Source organism: Mustela putorius, unplaced genomic scaffold (genome assembly GCF_011764305.1).
Source record: "Mustela putorius furo isolate JIRA1106 unplaced genomic scaffold, ASM1176430v1.1 tig00003909_pilon_pilon_pilon, whole genome shotgun sequence".
Taxonomy (NCBI): domain Eukaryota; kingdom Metazoa; phylum Chordata; class Mammalia; order Carnivora; family Mustelidae; genus Mustela; species Mustela putorius.
Window position 1 is genome coordinate 543,747 of NW_025422057.1, and position 22,273 is coordinate 566,019.

The window sequence follows — 22,273 nt, forward strand, 5'->3', positions numbered from 1 at the left end:
ATGACACGCAACAGCAACAGGGTCACCACACTGTCCCGAGTGGGCTCCGGAGGCCGAATCAGTGTGGAAGCACACGAGGTTTAACACTGAACTTCTTTGGTTTGATAATGAGGCCGCTCTGCCGGGCCTGCCGGGGTCGAAGGGCCACGGGGGACACCTTCCTGGGGGCCGGAGTGTCCGGGGCAGTGGCCTCTCTGGGCTCCTTAGCCCCAGCCTGGGCCCTGTGGGCAGAAGCAGGAGCCACGTGCCGAGGTAGGTCCGCCCCACGGAGGACGAGAGACGCCATCAACCAGCCTCACAAGCAGCAAACAGTGCAAAATACTGTATTTTGTGACGGCTCTGCAGGTGCACACGGCACGGCGTCGGGTCTCTGGCTCCTACTGGCTACGGAAGCAGGCGGACAGGCTGCACAGAGACAGAAACTGCCTGGCAGTCGTCTGGTTGCCTGTCTGGTTGACCTGTGAGGACACGCGGGGCTGGTGGGGGCTTGGGACATCGTCAGGTTTAAAAGAATCCCGGGAAGCGAGGCTCCTCGTGCTCAGATACTGAGCGTTGGCCCTGGGACACCCGACACCTGACACCCCCAGGCGTGCGCTCAGGAGGCTCTGTCCTGGTGAGGCCGTCCTGCAGACAGCAGAGCGCGCCGAGGTCTCACAGCGACGACATTGGTGCAGGGCAGTGAGACGGGCACTCGAGTGTCTGGAAAACACCGACTGTGTGTGTGCACATGTGGCGCACGTGTGGTGGGTGTGGAGAGCATATGACGCACGCACACGTACAAGCATGGAGACGTGTGCACACGTATGTACGTGTGTTGTGTGCACGTGCGTGTGGGCGTGTGTGCCATGGGTCTGGGAGGAGGGAGGGAGGAATGGCTGGGTGGTCCTGCACACGTGTTCTCAGGGGTCCGGGCTCTGCCTCTGGGGACCCCGGGCCCCTGCCTCTGCAAAGGGCCCCTGGCTCCATACACAGCTCACTCTGATGGACCACTGTCATCTGAGTCGGACCTTCAAGCCCAGATGCTCCTGGAAACGCCAGCCCTTCTCTTCTCAGGGCTGGGAATGTTAGAGCCCAAATGACCTTGGTGGGGCAGGCTAAGGTCCTGACAGTGGCTGGCTTTGACACTCAAGTCTGCTGACGGACATTTGGGCATTTCTGAAGGCTCAGAGCCCCTCAAAGACCCCGGCTGGCCCCCTGGAGGACGGTCACAGGCTGCCCCTTCTTCTCACGTGCGCCTGGGTTGGGTCACAAGCCCAAGTGTCCATGAGGCTCTCAGTCCTGTGGGGGCCGCACCCAGGGCGGCCGCTGAAGGTGGCAGTAGTGACATGGGCCGGCAGAGGGGCTGGGGTGGCGGCCGAGGTCCAGACAGGCAGCGCGCCTGTGCCTTGGAGTAAAACATAATGAGACACACAGTAGACACTAGAAAAAGTGGGGGTACCTCCTGCTGTGGCCAGGCTGGTGGGGCAGATAGGACTCACCCCAGAGCTCCCTATGGCCCACGCCGGGCACGGAGGGTATTTTCCTGATAGAACACCTGCTCCATTTCTGGGCTGCCCGGGGGACTGTGGACTATAGGGTCAGAAAGCCGGAGTCTGGGACATGGACGCCCGTCTGACCTTAGGATTAGCAGAAGCAGACGTGGCCCAAAGCATCTTCCCACTCAGGTCTTCCGCAGCGAAGGGTCCGTGGGGGTGCTGGCTGCGTCTGAGAAGCACGCCCCTGCTGGCCTCCCGTGCGGGACCCTGCTCTGCGCCGCGTGCGTCTGCCAGGGTTCGGTGGCGTCAGGCCGGCTACACAGCAGTCTCATTTCTCCACGGCCCTGTCCTGATGTTGCCGATGCCATTGGCACTGAAGGATAGGACTTCACACAGATCTCCCTTGAGCAGCCCGTTTTGCCCGGGGCCACCGAAGGGCAGGGACTGTGTCCTCCGGAGCATCTCGAAGTGCACGGGGCCGGAGGCCGACTCCCTGCCTGGCCTCAGGGGGCAGCCGTAGAGCACCGGGCTGCTGTCGCTGCCCTCGGGCCGGCTGACCAGGGAGAAGGGGTCGCCCTGGGTGCAGCAGGCCAGCGTGTGTGCCCCCAGCGGGCCCTCGAGCGAGCTGGGGGGGCTGTCTGTGCGTGAGCTGCGGGGGCTGCCGTCCAGGCTGGCCGGGATGTGGTAGGCGTACTCTGGCTCCTCCAGGGACGTCCGGTGCCGACTGAAGTAGGGGGGCTTAGTTCTGGCCTGGAGGCCCCTGTGCAGGTGTCCAAAGGCGTCCTCCTCGTGCACGTGGACGTGGGCCGTGTCCTCCACCCGCTGCTCGCAGTGTGTCTTGCCACAGCACGGCGGGGCTGGTGACAGGCAGTTGACGCGGCTCTGGGCGGCCTGCAGGTTGGTCATCTTGCAGTGGCTGGTGGGCGGGTGGCTGAAGCCCCGTGGCTTGCCTGGACACGGCGAGTCCTGCAGGCAGGCCACGTGGCCCATCGCGTCCCCGTTGGTGTCAAGTGCGGGGTGGGCGGCCAGCTGCGTGGCGTGTGCGTCCCCACGGCGGGGGCAGCAAGACCACCAGCAGTGCCACACGTCGTCCCGCTTGGCACAGTGGTGGATGAGGACGAAGAGCCCCAGGGTCACGCAGAAGGCGCCGTACAGGCAGCTGAAGACCATGTCCAGGAAGTGACCCTGAGACACGGCCAGCGCCCCGAAGGCCCAGGTGGCCGTGAACAGGAAGAGCGTGAAAGCCGCGGCCCGCAGCTGGGCCTTGAGCGAGTGCTCGTTCTGCAGCAGGGAGGCGGCCAGGCCGTCGCAGGCGGGCAGCGGGCCAGGCCGGGCCCCGGGGTGGTGGCCGGCCTCGGGCCCCGCCAGCCGCCGCTGCTCCTCCGTCTGCAGCCTGAGCTCGTACCTGCGCTCCGGGTGCCGCCGCAGCTGGATGTAGGTGCCCAGGAAGTAGACGCAGGTGACCAGGGTGATGAAGGCCGCCGGCCCGTAGAACGCACCCAGGCTGGGCTCCCAGGCCATCCAGCAGCTGCGGGAAGAGAGGGGTCCCTGAGGGGTCGCCCGGGGGGACGAGTGCCTGGCCGTCCTCGGGCCGTGGGAGGACTTTCTCTGCGGGGCGTGAGCTTGACCGTGGTGAGGAGACCTGACCTTCCCACCCGGCCGGCCCCTGCCGGGACAGTGTGGCTGGGAGTCTGGGCCGCGGGGCCAGCCTCTCGGCCTTTCATGTCCCTCGTGCTGGAGCCCCCGAGGGAGCAGAGCCAGTGTGTCCTGCAGGCTTGGCCTTTGGGGACCACCGAGGAGAAGGAGCGTGATGGGGGGTGCGGAGCTCAGTGGGGCCGTGCGCACTCTGACCTGGTCCCCGGTGCCCAGGGAGGGGGACTCGGTGAGAAGGGGGACTGCTGGGGGGACACAGATGGGGCGGGGGACGCAGTCCCAGGGGCGCCCCCACAGGTGGTCTGGGCACAGGGAGGTGCGGGGGGCCGGGAAGGAGCCTCCACCCGCCCGGTGCCCGGGACTCACTAGGGCACGTCCTCATCGTCCACGCCGTAATTCCCGATGTTTGTGGTGGCCGTGACCCCGCAGATGATGAAGGGAACCCCTCCGCCGATGAGGTAGGACCTGCGGAGAGAAAAGGTCCCCCAGGGGCAGCCTCCAGCGCTTGGGCAGAGGCGGGGCCGAGGTCCCGACAGCACCGACCCCCCCTGCAGAGCCAGGCTGCCCCCCCCGCACTCCCGCCTCCCCTGGCCTGAACCCCTTCTCCTCCCTCGCCTCCTCTACCCCTCCCTTATCCCGTATCCCCCTCCCCCCCCGCTCCTTCCTGTCCCCCCCTTTCTCCCCCGGTCCACCCCCCCACCCCGTCCTCCAACCCCCCCCCAACACCTTTGTGCCGGCCACAGCCTGGCTTCTCAGCTGCTTGGGACGCATCTGGCCTCTGACACCACCCCCAGGACGGGCCCGTCTGGGTGGAGTTGGCCCCCACCCCGGACCTGGCCCGACCTTCTTGCCAGCCGGGTCTCGGCCGGCAGCTCCATCCGAGGGCCCTCTCCCGTCTACCGTCCGACCCGTTGAGGCTGGATCTCGAGCATGTGAGGAGCTCGCCGGTCCGACCGCGTGAGGGTCACGGTGACCAAGGGGCCGTCTTGCAGAGGATCCCAGGGAGGGGGTGCCCCAATGGGCCGATGGCTCTTTGTCCCTGACAAGGGGAATGCCACTGGCCCCAGGTCCATGGGTGGGAGCAGGGTGACCCTGGGGCTCTGTGCCTCCCAGAATTCTATATACAGAGAACACGTCCTTCAGAACAGGACGAATACAGACATTTATCTGACAAAAATAAAACGGAGCGAATTTGCCACCCGCCAACCTTCCGGAAACTCTCAGTTTTGTCCTTGAGGCTGAGGGGCTGCTGCGCCGGATAGAAACCCCAAGAACGGAGTACGCCGGAAACGCTCGCTATTAGGGCAAACACAGAACATTTTGTTTTCTCTTAACTGAAAGCCAATATGATTGTGTGAAGGAAGAGTTGTAACACTGCCCAGGGAGTTACTGCCACGTGCGGACGGACAGACGCCGCAGCCTCGGCACCGCGACGGGGGGGACGGCCCCGCGGGGAGGCTCATGAGCCAGCGCGGCTGTCGTGCCGAAGATACGGAGGAGAGTCCGTGGCTTCGGTCCCTGAGGCAGCACAAGAGACGAACAGGCAAAGGGCCAATGGATAAGTAAAACGCAATGTGGGGAAATACTAACCTGATCCCAAAGGACAACATAGGACGGGAAAGGAGGGGCAGAAGGAGAAGTACAAGCGGAAAGCAGCTGGATGGGTGGTTAGAACAAAGACCTAGACCGTCCGATGCCCCGGGCAGGGGGCTCCGTCCGCCGGGGAGACGCAGGGAAGCTACGGCGGCCGCACCGACGCCAGGACGGACTTCAGGAGGAGGACTTACTCAGTGTCAGCACCGCCCATGGCGGGACGCAGCGGCCAGGCCGTGCGCACGCGGGGCCAGAGACTCCAACGACATGAGGCTGACAAGGATGGATCCGCGGCGGCCGACGAGGCCAGAGGCACAGCCTGCGATCCAGACGCAAGCGCTCGGCAAGAGAGGAGGAAAGAAACCCAAGATTTGGGGGCACTTGGGGGCTGCGTGGTTATCTGCCTTCGGCTCAGGTCGTGATCTCGGGGTCCTGGGATCGAGCCCCGCATCGGGCTCTCTGCTCAGCGGGGAGCCTGCTTCCCCCTCTCCCCCTCCCCCGTGTGTGTTCCCTCTCGCTGTGCCTCTCTCTGTCCGGTAGACAAATAAAATCTTAAAAAAAAAAAAAAAAAAGAAACCAAAGACCTGAGCAACAACGTGACTCACTTTGCCCCGTGCCCTTCCTGGAGCGTCAGGCTCAGTCACAGACGCACGCACTCCGCCCCCGCTCAGGCTCCGCTCGCCGTGCCGGACCACGTGTGAGCCGTGGAGCGGCCCAGCTCACCTCCCCAGAGCTGCGATCACACCGAGTATCCGGTCTGACCGCCACAGCGTCCGGCCGATGAGCAACGACACAGTGACTAGGAGAACCACATACACTCGGATGCGAGACGACATACTTCTGAATCATTCGTGGGTCGAAGACGCCATACGGGGGTCTAGAGAACACTTCAAACAAGATGAGAGAGGAAACAGCACGTTTCTGGGAGGCAGTGGACGCCTTGGAGGGACATTCGTGGCCCTGATGTCTGTGGGAAGAGGAGGAGGCTGGATGCTCACGGCCGGGGCGCCATGCGCCGAGGCCGAGAGAGTCAAGTCAATGCGGAGTCCCCCAGACGCAAGGAGCCAGAAAGCCAACGGGCGGGGCTGAGGATGACCAGCCCAGAGTGATGTCTGCAACAAACGGACGGGTGTCCACGCACTGCCCTCACGCCCCGCGGGCCGGCGAGAAGACGGGGAGGCAGACGACCGAGGGCGAGCCCGTGTGAACAACCGTGGCCAGCACTGGAGCGGCTCCGAGGACATGGGCAAATCCCCCGAGAAAATACAAATTAGCAACAGCGAGACGAGCATCAGAAAGCTGAAAACTCTCTAAATGTTGGTTCCAAGATCCACAAACACCCAACAGAGAAACTCCCAGGCCCCCCGAGTGCCACCGGGGAAACCGGACCCCGTCTGAGGGAGCGATGACGCCAGTCCCCGCCCAGCACGCTCTTCCAGACAGCAAAGGAGGCGCCTGGTCGGAAACCCGCGGCAGAAAACCGTGGAGGAAACACCATGGCCGGTGAGAGTTACGCAGACACGCGCTGTGTCTCATGACATCAAAGTAGCTCATCACAGAAGCACAAGGAGATTCCATGCGATCGTTTCACAGACGCGGTAAAGCACTCGGCAGAATTTACACACGTTTGCCGTGAGAGATCTCAGCAAACCAGGACAGACAGCCGGGAGGCATCGAGGGCAGAGCTCGTTCGTGGTCCGTCCCGCGGCCCCGGTTTCGAGCAGGACTTGCGTCCACGCAGCGTGCGCACAGTGGTGTAAGAGGGCCGGGGTCTGCTGGGGCGGGGGCGGGGGCGAGCCAGAAAAGACTGTAGGGAAAACATCCCTGATTGCTTGTAATGGCTGCAGGAGAAGGCCACAGGTGAGCGCGTGCTGGTGGACCCGGCCCGGCGGAGGCCCGGTCCACGGCCATGTGTGGCCCTGTTCCCAGCGCTGACCAGGCTCGAAAGCCCCTCAGAACCTGCAGAAAGCCACTTTCCCCGAGCCACGCCTCCACCCTCCAGGGAGACGAGGACCCTGGGGTTCCCGTCACTCCTCCTGTAATTCAGGGGAGGCACAAAAGCGGGGAGCGCGGGAGCCTGTGGCAGGGACAGCGTGAGGCTTGCTCGGCTCCAGCAGGCGTGCTGCCGGAGCTGGTCCCTCCGGTGTCCCCAGGAGGACAAAGGGGCCACATTGCTAAGCTGTTGACACCTGGGGGCAGGGGTCCTGGAGACCCCCTGTTGGTGCCCCTAGGCGACACAGCCCCCTCGACTCCTGGCCAGTCCAGGAGCGGGTCACCATTCCCAGTGGACTGGCCCCTGGCTCCTGGGGACCGTGCCCTGCAAACCCTCGCGGCCATGCATCCTGGAGGGTGAGGGGGCCACAGCCCCACTGCTTCCGGCCAGGCCTCTCAAGCCAGGGGGTATCTCTTCCTTGGCTGGGGCTCCCCCTGCCTCTGCCCGAGCTGTGTCAGCCCCAAGTAGTCAAGCCCCCCGGACGGTGGCCGAGCTCAGCTCCTGGTGCCAGCCGGGCTCTGTCGGCAGAGGGCGCTGCAGGCCGCGGCAGGGCCCCACCCGGACGCTGTTCTAGCGGCTGCTGGGCACTCGGCATGGTGGACGAGCAGGACATCTGCGGGCCTGTCCCAGCCCGATGCAGACCGCTCAGCACTAGCCTCAGCGTGCGCAGTGCCCAGGGTCACTGGTTGATGGCAGCCACACCCTCTCCCTTGGGGGTTCCTGTCCTTCCCTCCTGGGCACCCTGCCCTGCTGTGCTCACTGACCTGCCGTCTTTTGTGCACAGAAGTCCTGTCTGCTGGATCCTGCACGGCCCCAGAGGACACTGGCCCATTTAGGACCACGCACATGTCTGTGTTCCCAGGTCCCCACACAGACCGCCCAGGGCAGGTCTGCCGGGTGTCTGGAGCTCACCTGGCTCTTGGGGGCAGACCAGCCTCTTCCTTTAGGGCAGTGTTCCTAGAAAGAAGGATGAACCAGGACCCCAAGGAAACCCCAGCTGCCGCCTGTGATGCCACACAGGACCCGAAGATGTGCACAAGGCAGGACCACAGGCCCCTGGGGAGAAGAGTGGGGGTGGGGGACAGGCGTAGGCTCCCGAGAGCATGGGGACAGTGGCAGGGGGGAGATGGGACAGCCAGTGATGGGCAGAGCATGGAGCAGAGCCACATCCAGGTTTGGGTGGTCTGACGAGTCAATGGAGCATGTTCGGGAACATGAGGTCCGCCCCTGGCGTGGGCTGGCGACGGCCCCAGAGCTGGGCTGTGCTGACCCCATGCTAAGGATGTGGCTGAGCGGCGGAGGCAGGGATGGGGGTGGTCCAGGGGACCTGATGTCGTCACAGGTCCTTGGAAGGGGATGTGGGGGTCAGATGGGAGGGTGGTCGCTGCACGGCTGGCTGGAACCAGAGCGGGCCCTGAGGAGCGTAGACACCTCCAGAAGAGGCAAGAAACCGTCTCTCCCCGGGAGCCACCCTGGCCACACCTGGATGGAGCCCTAGAGACCGACTGGGTTTCTGCCTGCCAGGACTGTAAGAAAGCAAATGTGCTGTTTTAAGTCAATAAGTTTGTGTTTGTTTGTTACACCAGGAGCAGAAAAGGAACATGGTCCTGAGCCATGCACCTAACGTCCCCCACGGCGGCGCGTGGGTGGGAGCTGGATGTGGGTGTGGGTGGGAGAGGGTCCCCCTCACAGAAGTGCAAACGCGCCTCTAGCTGCCGTGAGTAGGAAAACTCTCTATGACCCACGTGACCACATGCTCCCGTGAGGTGCTTGTGAGGGGCTTTAACAAATCAGCAAGACAGACAGAAGGACGGTGGGGAAGTGGCTTGAGCGGGCGTGCCACCGAGAGAAAGCCCGACGCCCTCAGAAGCGTGTCCCAGCCAGGGAGCTCGGCGGGCGTGGGGCGCTGCCGGCGGCCGGGGAGCCTGCGTGCGTGAGCCCTCGGGAGGAGCTGGGCGACCGGGCCGCAGCGTCCTGGCCAGCTGCGTCCTGGCAGCCCAGCTAGCCACTTGCAGCCCACGCGTGCGTCTGAGAAAAGCCACGGGCAGCGAAGGAACCAGATGTAGACGGTAAGGCCTGTGGGCCCATGTATACTCAGAGCTCGTGACCGGTGCCCACAGAACCAATGTCTGGGGACGCGTACTTGGGTGGACAACCCTGAAAAGAGGCAGAGAAAGTCCCAAGAGAGGCTGTGGGCCGGGTGGGGAGCTTCTGCTTCTCCCCCGGAGGGCACAGGACGAGTTCTGTAAGCATGCAGTGATGTTTTAGCCTTTTTTTTTTTTTTTTTGATGTAAGTGTTCAATTTAAAAACAAAAAACCAAAAACCCCAAAACCCCAAACAATCCAGAAGGAAAACGGAGCAGCGTCCCCGGGCCCCTGGGCAGGTTGGTCAAGGCCACACCTGACCGGCGGCAGCGCCGGTCTCGGGGAAGCGTCAGACCCGGGCCAGCCCGGCACACACGCCCGCGGCCGAGTGGAACCGGGGTGCAGCGGGAACAGGCCGGCTCCTGGGACCCGGCGGAGCTCCAGGCAGTGGGCACAGGGCTCTCCGGCAGCTCCTGATGCCAGGAGCCCGGGCCACGCTTCAGCTGCCACACACCTGCCAGATCCCCACACACGGACACAGCTCCGCCTTAGCCCCCGCGGAAGGTCAGTGCCATCCACACCACATGCCCTGTTCCCGTGCGCTCTGCTAGGGGAGCATGCGGTGTGGGCCTGTGCACGCGCACGCGCCCCAGAGGGCCCGCCCAGGCCAGGAGCGGAATGGACAGGTCAGGTGCCGGCTGCTGCACCGGGGACGGGCAAGGATGGGCCCTGTGTCCCAGCGCGAGGCCCCCTGGGAGCCTGCCCCTTAGTTCCGGAGGTGGAGACCAGAGAACCATCTGGAAGCCCGTGTCGGGGCTGGCCCGGTCAGCAGCGCGTGGCTGCGGCGACCTCCAGGCCCTGGCGCGGTCTCTGCCACGTGATTCCCACGCAGTCACTTGCTTCCTCTCTGCCGCCAGACGAGCAGGGTCAGCCGCAGGGAAGCCGGGGCTTGGCGCCAGTGCTGGCTGCTGTGGGCCCGCGGGCCCCTCATCTTGGCGTCTGTGTCTCAGAGGACGGACCCTCATGGATGCTACCCATCAGAAAGAGGGACGGGCCCAGGACACGGCCGTTCACGCCCCAGCACTGTGTGGCAGCGACGGTTTCCCCGATGTGAACTTTCTGGCCACTGGGCTCTTCTGAGCCGGCTTTGACAGCACGAACGGGCCATCCAAGCAAGCCTGCTCTGCCCGCAGGCAGCTGGCGACTGGCCAGGCCTCCAGGGCCACTGGAAACCCTGAGCTTAATGTCCCAGCGCCGACCCCCCACCATGTGTCTGTCGGCCACGCCTCTCGTCCGTGTGGCCACTGGGAGCCGTGCTGGGCGTGCGTCTGAGGGCCCTCAGTGTTAGGGGTTCCTTGGACACGGAGGAAGTCAGGGCCAGGGTCCCAGCAGGAGAATGGGGACCCGGGACAGCTGAGACGACACCGCACCCGCAACCCGTTCTCCTGCCCAGACAAGGCCATGGCAGCGTCCTGCCTACCTGCCTCTGCAGGGGGACGGCCGCGACGCGAGCCGAAAGAAAGCCACGAACCACGAGAGGTTGGTCCCTGTCAGGAGCTGAGGTCGTCAGTCTCCCGGACGCCTGCCCACGAGCCCCACAGACACACTGGCGGGGCCGGATCACAGCCCTGACTGACCACCCGGAGCAGGAACCCACAGTGGCCGCGCTCGAGGTCCTGGAAAGAGCTTGTAAACCCCCTACGCTGCGAACACGGCAGCCCTCCGGGGGCCTTGTGCTCTGCTGCCTGGCACTCTGTCCGGTCTGCCTCTTCCTTCCTCGAAGCAGCATGACCAAGAACCCGGGCGCTAAGGGAACCAAACTCCTGCGACAGAGAAGGGAGACGGCCACAGCAGACTGGTCCCCCCGCGGCTGGCCCCCGGTTTCAGAGCCAGCAGGGGACCTGTGATGGGGTCTGGCCACCAGCTGGGGCAGTGAGCCCTCCTCGCCTTCCTGGAGGACTCTGTCCACTGGCTGGCCGCACCCAGACGCGCCCCATTCCCCCCAACACCGACACGGGAGCTGCGGTCAGGTGAGACGGTCACAGAGCGAGTGTCAGCAGGAGAGACGCAGGGAAGGGGGCAAGCCAGGGTGTGGGTTTCTCAGCAGGGTCCCGCCCCATGTCCCTAGGGAGGAGACGGACGGAGGCGCTCGGGGGAGGGGCGGCCAGCGGCGGGGAGGTGGGCTGGCGGTGGGTCTGCAGCCTTTGGGGGCGGCCCTGGCGGTGTAGCCCAGAGGCCCCGAGACGATCCTCTCCACCCTGTCCGTCCGCCGGCACCGTCCCCGGTCACACACGAGGAGCCTCTTGTGCTCAGCGTGGCAGCTGTTGCACCTCCGTGGCCTGTCTCTGGGGCGTCCTCTGTGCTTGCAGTGCTTTTCCCCCAGGCCTGCAACAGGTGTCCATGGAGGAGGCCGCCCGCCACGTGCAGCCTCGGCTGGTGGGCCACCACGACCGGGCTCTGATAGGCCCCAGGGGCCCAGGTAGCCGGCTGAGTCTGGCTTTGGGCCCGGCTTCCGCAGACTGCGTCTCTCTCCTCTGGAGCCTGTGCCCTCGCCTGCTGCCGCCCATCCAGGTGGACCCCGGCCTGGGAGGCAAGGGGTTGGGGGCTGGGGGACTCGGGAACTCAGGCTGGTGCTAGCAAGAGGCGGAGGAGCCCTTCCAGAGACTGGCCTCTTGGGCCTTCTGGACCCCGACTGGCCCCACCGGCAGAAGACACTTCCTCTCTTGAAGAGTGTCCCCAGGACTGCTCTGCTGGGGGCTGTCCTGCCAGCACCCCCACTCACAGAGTCAGTGCCCGCGACACGCTGGCACCGTTGGTCACTGGGGAGCCCTCCAGGCTGGGTGTGCATGAGGCGACGCAGCCCAGGTGAACTCGAGCAGCACGAATGTCCTGGGGGCCGCTGCTGGGCCGCGGGAACCCACCCCAGGCACCTCCCCCACACAGGATCCGTCTCCAGGTCCAGTGAGCACCCTCTGTGCCGGCTGCGACTTCGGAGCTCCAAGCGATCCGACTGACGGTTTTTGCTGGGACCAAGAGGCCCTTCCACACGGTCTGAGTGTCCAGGCCGCCCACCCGCAGTTGCCATACGGGTTTGGAGAAGCTGCTTTTGGAGAAGGGGCCCTGGGGGTCACGCAGACAACATGAGCCGGGCATGAGACGGGTGCCCAGACCACGAGACGCACCGAGACACGCAGTAGCGGGACTCACGCCAGCCGGGGACAGCCTGTGGCGCGGCAGAGCCCTTCTGCCTGAAAAGAGCTCCAACATTCCGAAACCAGGGCCAGGACCTCCGCCCCCAGGGCTGGGCTCACGGGGTCACAGGAGGTCATGGACATCAGCCTGGGTGGCTCATGCTCTGCTCAGCGATGGCCCTGGAGCCCCCACCCCTGCGCAGGGCTGCCTCCGGCTGGGTGCTGCACGGGCTCCTGGGGGCTCCTGCGGCCGTGTTGGCCGGGGGCACTGTATGAAGAAGCCGAGGGCGGGCGCCACCCCGTGCTTCCCAGCACATGCCCTGCCGTCCCAGAGGGGCTCCTACAGATGGAGCCTGGGGCACTGTCCCTCCGCGGCAGGGCCCAGCCTGGCACCAGCTGTGCACTGGGGAGTGGGTGGGCGAGTGCCCTCCCCCACGGAGCTCACAGTGTCCAGACGAAGCCCCTGGGTCTTGGGGCAGCTGTGTGCTTCAAGGGGGAGCACCAGGCCTTGACGAAGCAGGAAGGACTTACGAGCCCGTTGTCAGGAAGGCCGGTGGAGTTGGTGACATTGAGGTCAGGGCATGATTACAGGCGGCTGACTTGGGGACTGGCCCTGAGCATCTGGAGAGCCACAGCAGGGAGGCCCGTTGGCTGTGAAGCGGCGTCCCTCGGCCAGCGGCTCCAGTCTGAGTGTGTGTGTCCCCAGACTCACTGGCAACCCCACCCCAAGGGGAGTGTGCGGGAGGCGGGGGCCCTACGCATTTGTGAACAGGGGCTGTGCTCCTGCGAAAGGGGCCCCGGAGAGCCCCCGCCTCTTCCACCCATGAGGACACAGCAAGAACTCTGCTCCCGCCAAAACCGAGCCCGCCGGCCCCTCCGCAGGCGTCTGGCCTCCAGACTCTGCGTTTCCACTGTCCATAAGCCCCAGCCGGCGGCCGTCCCGGCTCGGACGGAGACACTCTCGGAGAGACGGGAGGCCTGGGGACGGTGTGCCTACCGAAGGGGGCTGGGCAGCGCCGCGGGGGGTGCCGGCACGGGGCTGCTCTCTCTGGTGCTCAGGCCTGGAGCCCGCGGAGCTGCTGCGCCGGGAGTCTCTGCGGCGTGCTGCGGGCCGTGGTCCTTAAATTGCCCAAAGCGTGGCCCTCGGAGGTGCCGGGAAAGACGTGTGAGTAGCTGTCAGAGCGGTCCAAGGAAACACCCGATCAGGGGCCCGCAGCAGAACGTGACCTCTCGGAGACGGGGCCGGCGATGCCCCTTGTTCTGTGGCCACGGCGGATGCAGAGTCTGCAGAAGCAGCCTCGGTCTTTCTCCTCTCGCGTTTCTGAGCCGGCCGACCCTCAGCTTGCCTTTCTTCTCCAGCCACGTGATGGGAAAGAGCAGGGAGGCGGCAGGCTTGCGGGGGGACGCGGGCTGCCCCGGGCGGCCTGGCCTGCTCTCCTCCAGGACCTGCAGGGCCAGCACCGGGGGCGGCTGAGCAGCCCGGCCCGAGGAAACCCGGACGGAGTGGCAGGCCGGCTTCCGGGGCAGAAACCCTGTGTGTGTTCTGCTGCTGGCGGAGGATCTGTGGGACCCCCGCGCCCGGCGCTCACCTCTGCGGCTTCGTCGACGTCCTCACCGTCCTGAGGACCCATCACACCCAAAGGAGCTGAGACCCTGGGGGCAAACCCAGACCTCGCACTCGAGCCTCACCCGTGCCGGCCTGGCCAGCCTGCGTTCTGGCCATGCCATGAAAGTGCCAGGGCTGATGCTGGACCCCAGCTGGGCCCCCAAGAGGGCATCTGTCCCCGTCTCGCCAGGCTGGGGCGAGCCGCCCGGTTGTGCCATCGAGGGCCTGCGGGGCACACAGCCGCCCCCTCTCTGTGAGTAAAGTGAACTTGCCCCTTGGAAGCCTCGTTCTCGGCTCCCCCCACGGAACGCAGCTTCCGACCGACCCCACAGCTGTGCTCCTGGGACCTGCCCTCCGGCCGGAAGGGAGTGCTTACCCACCCAAGGCTGGGTTCTTCCAGACTCAGTCCTGTGACTAAAATGGAGTATTTAAGGCCAATTAAAAAAATATTTATTGAATCCCTAACATTTCCCCATCGAACCTGCCGGCGTTGTGTGCCGGGATCTGAGGACACAGCCCTTCCTTTGGGCCTGGGGAGGAGAGCAGGGGGTCTGGGCATCTGGCCGTGGGCCCTCCGGCTGGTACGTTGGGGAAGCCAGCTGAAGGCCGGGGCCAGGCTGGGCAGCAGTGGGCAGCCCTGCGTGCTTTGGGAAGGGGAACGCACAGCCGGGCTTCCCCCGTGCAGGAACAGAAATTCTTCAGGGTGGTGGCAGGACCACGGCCACCAAGAACGAGCCTGTGGGGGATGGGGAGGTGCAGGGTTGGGGGCAGAGTCGGGGCCTGTGGGCTCCCTGATTCAGGCTAGGGGACGAGAATAATCTGGAGCCGTGCCGGCTTTCCGACACGGTGACGGGAGGCTGAAATGGGCACGTGGGTTAGGGTTTGTTCCCGGTGGACATGTGGGGAATGCGGGGCCGGGATTCCTTCCATGTGGACGCACTGGGGGGCACGGTCAGAACCCCAGGGGGAGGCGTCAGCCGCCACGGGATGTGAAAGCCTGGATCCAGGAGGGACGGTTACTGTGGGACGCGGCGGCTTCTGGCGGCAGAGAAGAGAGCCCGCGTGATGGGCAGGGTGCCGTGTCCGTGCATCAGAGAGGCCCTGGTGGCGGGGGGCTGGGCTGGCAGTGCTCCTGCGTCTGTCACGCAGCCCAGCCCCACAGAGCGGCTCCTGTCTTGGGCCGACCCCTCTCATATCCTCCCCCCGAGGTCATCACCTTCCTGCGTCCTGCCCTTCCCCGAGGTCATCACCTTCCTGTGTCCTGCCCTTCCCGGCACCGGCCTTGCCTGAGGACCACGCCCTCCTGCTTGAGACAGGCAGAGCGCCCCGGCCGAGATCCGCACCCCAGCAGAGTCTGTCCCCTCCCCCCTCCCCCCAAGGCCGTGGATGGTGTGCTACATGTCCCTAGAACAGGGACGTCCCCTCCAAGCCACGGGCCTCTTTGGCGGAGCTGGGGTTTCGTCCCCTCAGCTTGACGCGGAAGCCGGCACAGGTCTCGAGAGCACCCCCGCCGCCCTGAAACCTAACTGTCTGGGGAAATTGAGGAGCCAGCGGGCCAAAGACAACAATCACAGGAAAATCAGAAAATATTAAAACGAGTGATACAACGTGCCCGAATCACGCCCCGAGAGAAATCGTAGCTGTGGCTGCGTTCGATGAAGACGGAAAGACCTCGGACTAGCCCAGCTTCACGCCGTGGGGACTAGAGGGAAGACACGCAAAACGGACCCCAGCTACAGGCAGACGGGAGCGGCGGGGGCTGCGGCAGGAGTCGTAAGACCGGGAAGAGCAAAGCCACACAGGGAACGGATGAGCCCCACGCGGGCTCTTTAAAACTGTGCACAAACGGGTTGTACTGCCAGCCGGACGGACTGAGAGAGACGGTGAGAGCGGGAGGGACAGGGAAAGGGGGAAGAGAGGCAGGGGGGCGCAGAGAGGGTCCTGCTGTGCTGGAGGCCCCGGCCAGAGTGATGAGGCAGGAAGAGTTAAAATTAAAAGCTGTCTGGACAGGACACGTGTCCCTGGATGCTGATGACGGGACCACACGCACGCGCGCACACAGGATCCTAAGGCGTCCACGGGCAAGCTCCCAGCTCTGGGAACAAATCCCGCCAGTCTTCGGGACACAAGACCAACACACGACGTTCAGCGGTGCCTCTGCACGTAAGCGATGACCGACCCGAAGACGGAGAAGACGTGCCGGCAGAGACCGTGAGGAAAGAGGTCTAACCCAGGCGGTGTGGGACGTGTGTGCTGACAGCTGTCCGTGTCCCCAGCAAAGGTCTCGTGGACCCGAGGACACGGACAGCTGTGCTGTGTTTACGGATCAGAAGCTGTAAAGTCCTCGAGTCAACCTCTCCGCTCCCAGGGCTCTGTCGGGTCCGGGCGGGATCCACCAACACCGCAGTGACCAGTTTTACAGAAATGGACAAATGGACCCTAATGTCCATACGGAATCGCTAGGGACCCTGAAGAGAGGAAACAGTCCTGAAGCCGAAAGCCTCTGCCTCAAAGGCAACATGTCCGACCCCAGACCAGGGGTCTCAGCCGGGCAGCGCCCCCCACCCCCACGCTGTTGCGGCCGAGCAAGGATCGCCCCCAGGGCTCAGGCCAGGGGTGGGGGCCAGTCAGGCCCGAAATGCTCTTCCAATCCAGAATCCTGCAAAGTGTTAGGTGAATGTGGATAGGAATCTCTGAATGGGCTTAGTTCCCCCCAAAGCAGTGCAGAGGGGGCCCGTGTAGCGAGCGAGCTGACCCTGGTGCGGGAGCGCGGAACGCAGGGCCCCGCCCCACAGGCCCCCTCCCCCGTGGCAGACCCCTTCCCGCATCTCTGCGGCCACCTGGCAGCGAAGTCAGCGTGAGAAGTGAGACCGCTGACCTGTTTCTCAAAAAGCTGTGTGCTCTGAGTTCACACAGGACGGCCTCCGGCAAACGCCTCCCTCTTATTTCTCATGGGAAGACAGCAGAGCAGGGGGACACAGGGGTGCCTGCTGCCTGCAGACGGCGCACGCACCCCGGGCCTGCCGCAGGTCAGCGGGACCTGCCGTGCAGCGCTGCCCAGCATATCGAGGGGCCGGGACAGCCCGAGTCCTGGGGTCACTTCCCTCCCCGGGACTCAGGAGCTACAGGCCTGCAGAGGTTGCACTCAGGCTACTGCCGCGTGGGAATGGGATCCGGGATGCAGATCAAAGATGGTCCCTGCGGGCCAGTCGGAAGAGTCATCGCGGGTAAGGGTGCCTCTGCCGGGGAGGTGTCTGGGGAGACAGACTCTGGCCCCCGACCTTTGGGGTCCCCATGACCACCCCCAGGCCAGGCCTGGCCACAGAAGACAGTGGAGGAGCCAGGCCTCTGCAGAGCCCAGAGCCAGTGTCCAACCCTCCCGAGTCTCATCCTGCAGGAGGGGTCATTACCTAGGGAGCTGCTGCTGGAATCACATCACATGCCCCCGCACCCCTGCCCCGCTGTCGAGCATTTGTACCAAAGAAGGGGACATGGAGAGAGGTGACAGTGGTTTCCAGACAGCACGACAGGGAGAGCAAGTGTCCCAGAGTGACCAGCAGGTGTGACTCGCCAGCTTAGAGCACAGCCACCGAGCCCATGCCCCTCTTGTCCTAGGCCCCCTGGGCCCACAGTCCACAGGACACATGCCCACGGAGCCCACAGTCCACAGGACACATGCCCCCTGGGCCCACAGTCCACAGGACACATGCCCACGGATGCCCCGGGCCCACTGCTCCTGGAAGCACCTGGGAGTCTGGTTCATTATGTGCATGTGGCACCATCAGAGAGAAATGCTCCAGAATATTCCAAGGCTGCCATGCTTTTCTTCAGAAAGCCAGGCAGCTTTTCAGTCGATGACAGACCAGGACGTTCATTCTGAGAGTGATTCTTAAACCCCAAGGAGCAAGGGCCTCCCTGGAAGGAGGAGCAAGGTACGGAAACCCTGCCTCCCCGGCCGGCGTCGGCAGCAGAGTGCCATGGGCCCTGCTAGCTGTGTGGCAACGGGTGTGCGAGCTCTGGAAACTGCGTGTCAGAAAACCTAACGAGGTCACCGTATTTATTAAACAGCATAGGGTGTTGTTCTGTCTGCCTCAAGATGAGTCCCTCGGGCGAGTTTGGGTCACTGACATATTTCCTGAAGGCCCTCCCAGTTTAGACCTGGACACAGTTCAGTCCAAGGGCTGAGTGTCCGTGCCCCTGGGCCCAGACCAGAGGGTCCTTTGAGGTCCTAGCAGCAGAGGCATCAGCTGTCCCTCACGGGGACCACCTGCCCATCCCGAACCCTCCCAGCCCGACCGAGTCCTAGGCTTCAGAGCCACCTGCCACCCCGCCTTGAAAGGCCCAGGCCATGTGGCCACCTCGGGGGTTGGTAACCAAGCCTCAGTTTCTCCCAGCTAAGGAGCCGGTGCCTCAGCCCACGGAAGCCCATGGACAGGCTGGAAGCCAAGACCGGACCCACCCCCCAGAGCTGTCCACCACAGCCCCTTGTGGTGTGGAGCTCAGTAGCACAGAGACACACCCGCAGGCCCCCAGACCCACCGGCTCTGGCTCTAGCCCCCAGCACCCCGACATCCCCTCTCCGACACCCCACCCTGTCCCCAGTGCCCCGCCCCGCCCCTGGCCAACTGTGCAGACCGGCTCGTCCTTGGAACCCAAGCTTCCCTGTGAGCCCATCTGCTGGGACCCCCGGGAGGGAGCCCAGAGCTGGGGCCCTTGGTAGTCGGGGGTGGAGGCGGCAGGGCACGCGTGCGCTCGCGTACCTGAGCAGGGGCTGCTTGGGGTACGGCGGCTGGTCTGCGGCCGGGCACGGGGGCGCTTTCCTGGTCACCTGCTCGTAGATGCTCCCGGCGGCCACCCCGATCCACAGCATGCTGGCCAGCGTGGCGTAGTGCAGCAGGAGGCCCGTCTGCAGGGAAGGGCTGCTCAGCTGCGCTGCCCTAGGGAACTGTGTGCTCCCCAAGCTCTGGGTCTGCGCCCTCCCGCTCCCTGTGCTTTCTTAGGGGCCAACTCAGTAGTGACAGGGAGTGACCAGCAGGAGGGCACGTGGGGTCCCCAGTGAAGGCAGATGTTCCCCTTCACGGGGAGGTACGTGGGCTGCTGAGGCTCTGGCACGGGTTGGCTCTGCTGTCCTGAGGAGAGACGGGGCTGGGAGCACACGGGCCTGTGTATACGCACCCAGGGTCAGCGTGGCCGGACGTGGGACCCTGAGGGCTCCAGGAGGGCAGGTGCCCCCAAGTGGAGGGCGGGGCAGTCCTGCGGCAGGGGTCTCCCCAGTGGCATGGCCTTGCGGGATGAGTATGACAATCCAGGGTCAGATGTGGAAATCCACTCCCCACAAGGCCAAGTGGCTGGTGGCCCTCGGCAGCGGCCCCGGCCGGCCCCCTGGCCACACGTACTGCCCTGGCAGATCATGCATCCCCTGCTTGGTCTCTGCCTGCTTCCCTGGGAAGCAGTAAGCTGACATTTCACAATGACAAGTAAATTATGGCTGTCTCTGGAAAGGGCACAGATGTGTAAGGAATACGGAGACTCTGACTAAAGCTAACGCTGTTTCGCAATGGTTTATCAAATCCAGATTCCATTCTCACTTCGTGGAAAGCTCTGGATCGATGAGAACGGCACGGGTGGAGTGGGACCCCAGAGCTGTCTGTGGTTCTGGGGGGGCTCCCTGCACGCACGTGGCAAGTCCAACCTCCTCGGCCTGCCCGGGGACCTGGGGCGTGAGCGCTCTCTCCGCGCCAACCAGAGGGAGAAACGGGCCACGTCTGCCTGGCCCTTGACTGAAGTACAGTGAGTCTCTCTGTCCAGGGGACAACAGCGTGGCTGTCATCACAGATGAACAGCAACGCGTCCCCGGAGGAGGCTGGGGGTCAGGAGGAGCGCGGGAGGGGCTGGCTGCCGGCCTCGCCGGGACCCAGACCCGTGGGCCACGTGGGGGCTGGGGGAAGGAGTGCAGGACCCTGCCTCCCAGCGCCGGCTTCAGGCTGGACACAAGGGGAGGTCCTAGGGACCCCGCCCTGGCTTCCGGACAGGGCTGCCGCCGCTCCGGGAAGAAGGCAGCCACGGGCCATCCCACCGCCAAGCCCGGGCCCGCGTGGACGCTGACGCATGTTGTCGTGTGGGACCACCGGAGGCCAGCTGTCTGTGCTCGTGACGTCACTTAGGACTGCAATCAGACTCGGGGTCATCTTGTTGCCACAGCAACCATCTGTCCTCCTGCCCAACAGCGCTTCAGGCCGCGCGCCGGGCGTCATCTTAGTCTGGGTCTGAGCCACACTGGGACTGGGGAGGTGGTCCAGGGCGCCCCGTGTTCAGGCACAAAGGCAGAGGCGAGCTGTCCCTTGTGAGGGTGGGGTAGGCCTGGCTGCGCACGGGGGAAAAGCACGTTTGCTCGGGTGGATTGGTTCCAGACACGTGGAGGCTGAGACGTCCTGTTCCCGATGGGGGCAAGTCGGAGCCAGGAGAGCCGAGTCCGGGGGCTGGGCACCGATGTCGCAGACTGGGTAGGCGCACAGAGAATCCCTCCCTCTGCCCTTGTCCCAGGCCCCCAGGGGAGCGGATGAGCCCCAGAATGGGGAGGGCACCTGCACACATGCCCCAGAGTGACGTCGGACCCAGTGTGAGCCCCACAGAGAGTCCCATCGACACATTGACGCGAACTAGCCCATCTTCGGACACCCCGCGTTTCAGCTGTGTCTCCTTGGGCCTGCCCCAGGCCAGCAGTAGTGGGCATATCCGGCCGGGCTTCCGTAATAGTGACTGACACTCCACTGGTGTCTGCTGATCACACGCCTGTGTTCCAGAATCGTCGGGGGAGAGCAGGGAGTGTCACCCTGAGGGCTGGCCGGCCCCCCATTCCCTCACCTGGGCCCCCCCGCTCTGCTCTCTAGAATGCACACAAGGCCCTCTGTCCCTCCTCGCCTGCTGGAGAGCTGGGCAGCCCAGCCAGGCCTCGTGTGGCTTCATTCCCAAACCTGGGCCGGGTCCCGATGCCTGTTTGCCAATGAATGAGTGAATGACTCATGGTCCCGCTCACTGGTGGGAACGTGGTCAGGAGGTCGGGGGGCATCCACGGCGGAGCTCACCGGCTGGCTCCCTCCGATGGGGGGCCCGAGGCCTGTCAGCACAAGGCAATCAACAGTCTGTCACACACGTCCTCTCTGCAGACCGTGGTTGTCTGGACCCAACCAGGCCTGCGCCGTCCCGAGGCTGTCCACCCGGCTAACTGGCCAGGCCTCAGATGCTGCGAAGACACCAGCATCGGGGCGTTCCCTTCGGGGCTGGTGCACAGACACAGTTCCCAGGTTTTTGGGAGGGAATGGGCTCCCCAGTGGGGCCAAGGAGCCTGGGGAGCTGGCTGCGGAGCCCGGGAGCAGCAGGCGGCTGGCTCATCGCCAGGGTCCCGGCATGGGGCGCGCTTGAGTGGCCCAGTGGGGCCTGAAGACGGAGTCCGTTCCGTGGCTTGCCGCCGGCATCGCTCCTCCACAGGCGCTCGTAGGTGGAGCGTGGGACGGGTTTTCCTGAGCCCCCACTGTCTCCATGCCTCTCCACAGGCTTCAGGAAGCGGCTCTGCCCCCTGGCGTGGTCTCCATGTGTGTGTCGGCAGCGTTTCTGTGGGGGCTCGTGAGCGGGTGTCTGAACCCGACCTCTGATGGGGCGGACAGCCTGGGTGGGGTTCCCAGGCAAGCGTGCCGACCTGCAGGTGCCAGGGCTCCAGAGCGGGGGCTCAGCGGCCACCCTTCCCCAGGGTCCCCTGCGGGAGCAGACTCTCATCGCCTCTGTGCAGGCCACCTCGTGTGCACAGACCACCATCAAGGTTGGCACTGTGGCCTCTGGGTGTCAGGTAATCAGGCCCCAGCGGCTCCCACGGCCATCAGAAAGTGCTGAATTCACAGAAAAAGACTGTAGGGGCAGCAGCATGACAGCCTGTGGACACCAGGCCAAGAGCTTCCCTCCATGTGGCCTAGTTCTTGGTAAGACTCTCCTCAGTCCGTGGGTCAGCCCCCACCTGACTCCTGCCTGGGCACTGGAGGGGACCATCCATCTGGAGGTCACTGTCCACCTGAAGGGGACTGTCCACCTGAAGGTCATTGTCCACCTGGAAGTCACTGTCCACCTTGAGGTCACTGTCCACCTGGAGGGAACTGTCCACCTGGAGGTCACTGTCCACCTGGAGGGAACTGTCCACCTGGAGGTCACTGTCCACCTGGAGGGAACTGTCCACCTGGAGGTCACTGTCCTCCTGGAGGTCACTGTCCACCTGGAGGTCACTGTTTACCTAGAGGTCACTGTCCATCTGCAGCAGACGGCCCACCATGGAGGTCACTGTCTGCATTGGAGGAAACTCTACCTGGAGTTCACTGTCCACACAGAGGTCACTGTTCAGCTGGCTGAGCTGGGGCTATGAGCAGGGGCTGGGCAAGGAGCTGAGAGGGAGCGCATGGAGAAACTTGGGCCTGGGTCACACTCGGCAGCCCAGGGAAGCAGGCTGACTGCTGGGGAAAGGTCTCTTCTGAGCTCTGACCAAGGGGTATTCCCCCCCCTTTCAAAGACAAGCCGGGGGAGGCCACAGGGAGGAAGAAGACCGTTTGGTGACTCGTCCTCAAGGCTGTGACGCTCGGAAGCCCTTCACCTGGGAGGGAGCAGAACCTTCCAGAGTGAGTGGGGGTCTGCCGCA

The 22,273-nt window shown here is 64.6% G+C and overlaps 1 protein-coding gene across 1 annotated transcript in view; it reads right to left on the reverse strand.

Annotated features, from left to right (window-relative positions):
* Positions 1–335: 335 nt before the first annotated feature.
* The window catches only part of ADGRA1 (adhesion G protein-coupled receptor A1), a 32,924-nt gene continuing 10,986 nt past the window's right edge, over positions 336–22,273 (reverse strand). The window contains exons 6-8 of the mRNA XM_004781887.2: positions 18,357–18,502; positions 3,495–3,593; positions 336–3,003 (exon numbers count right to left, since the gene is read on the reverse strand). Coding sequence (XP_004781944.2) covers positions 1,791–3,003; positions 3,495–3,593; positions 18,357–18,502 — 1,458 coding nt within the window. The 3' untranslated portion in view covers positions 336–1,790. The remainder of the gene's footprint in view (positions 3,004–3,494; positions 3,594–18,356; positions 18,503–22,273) is intronic.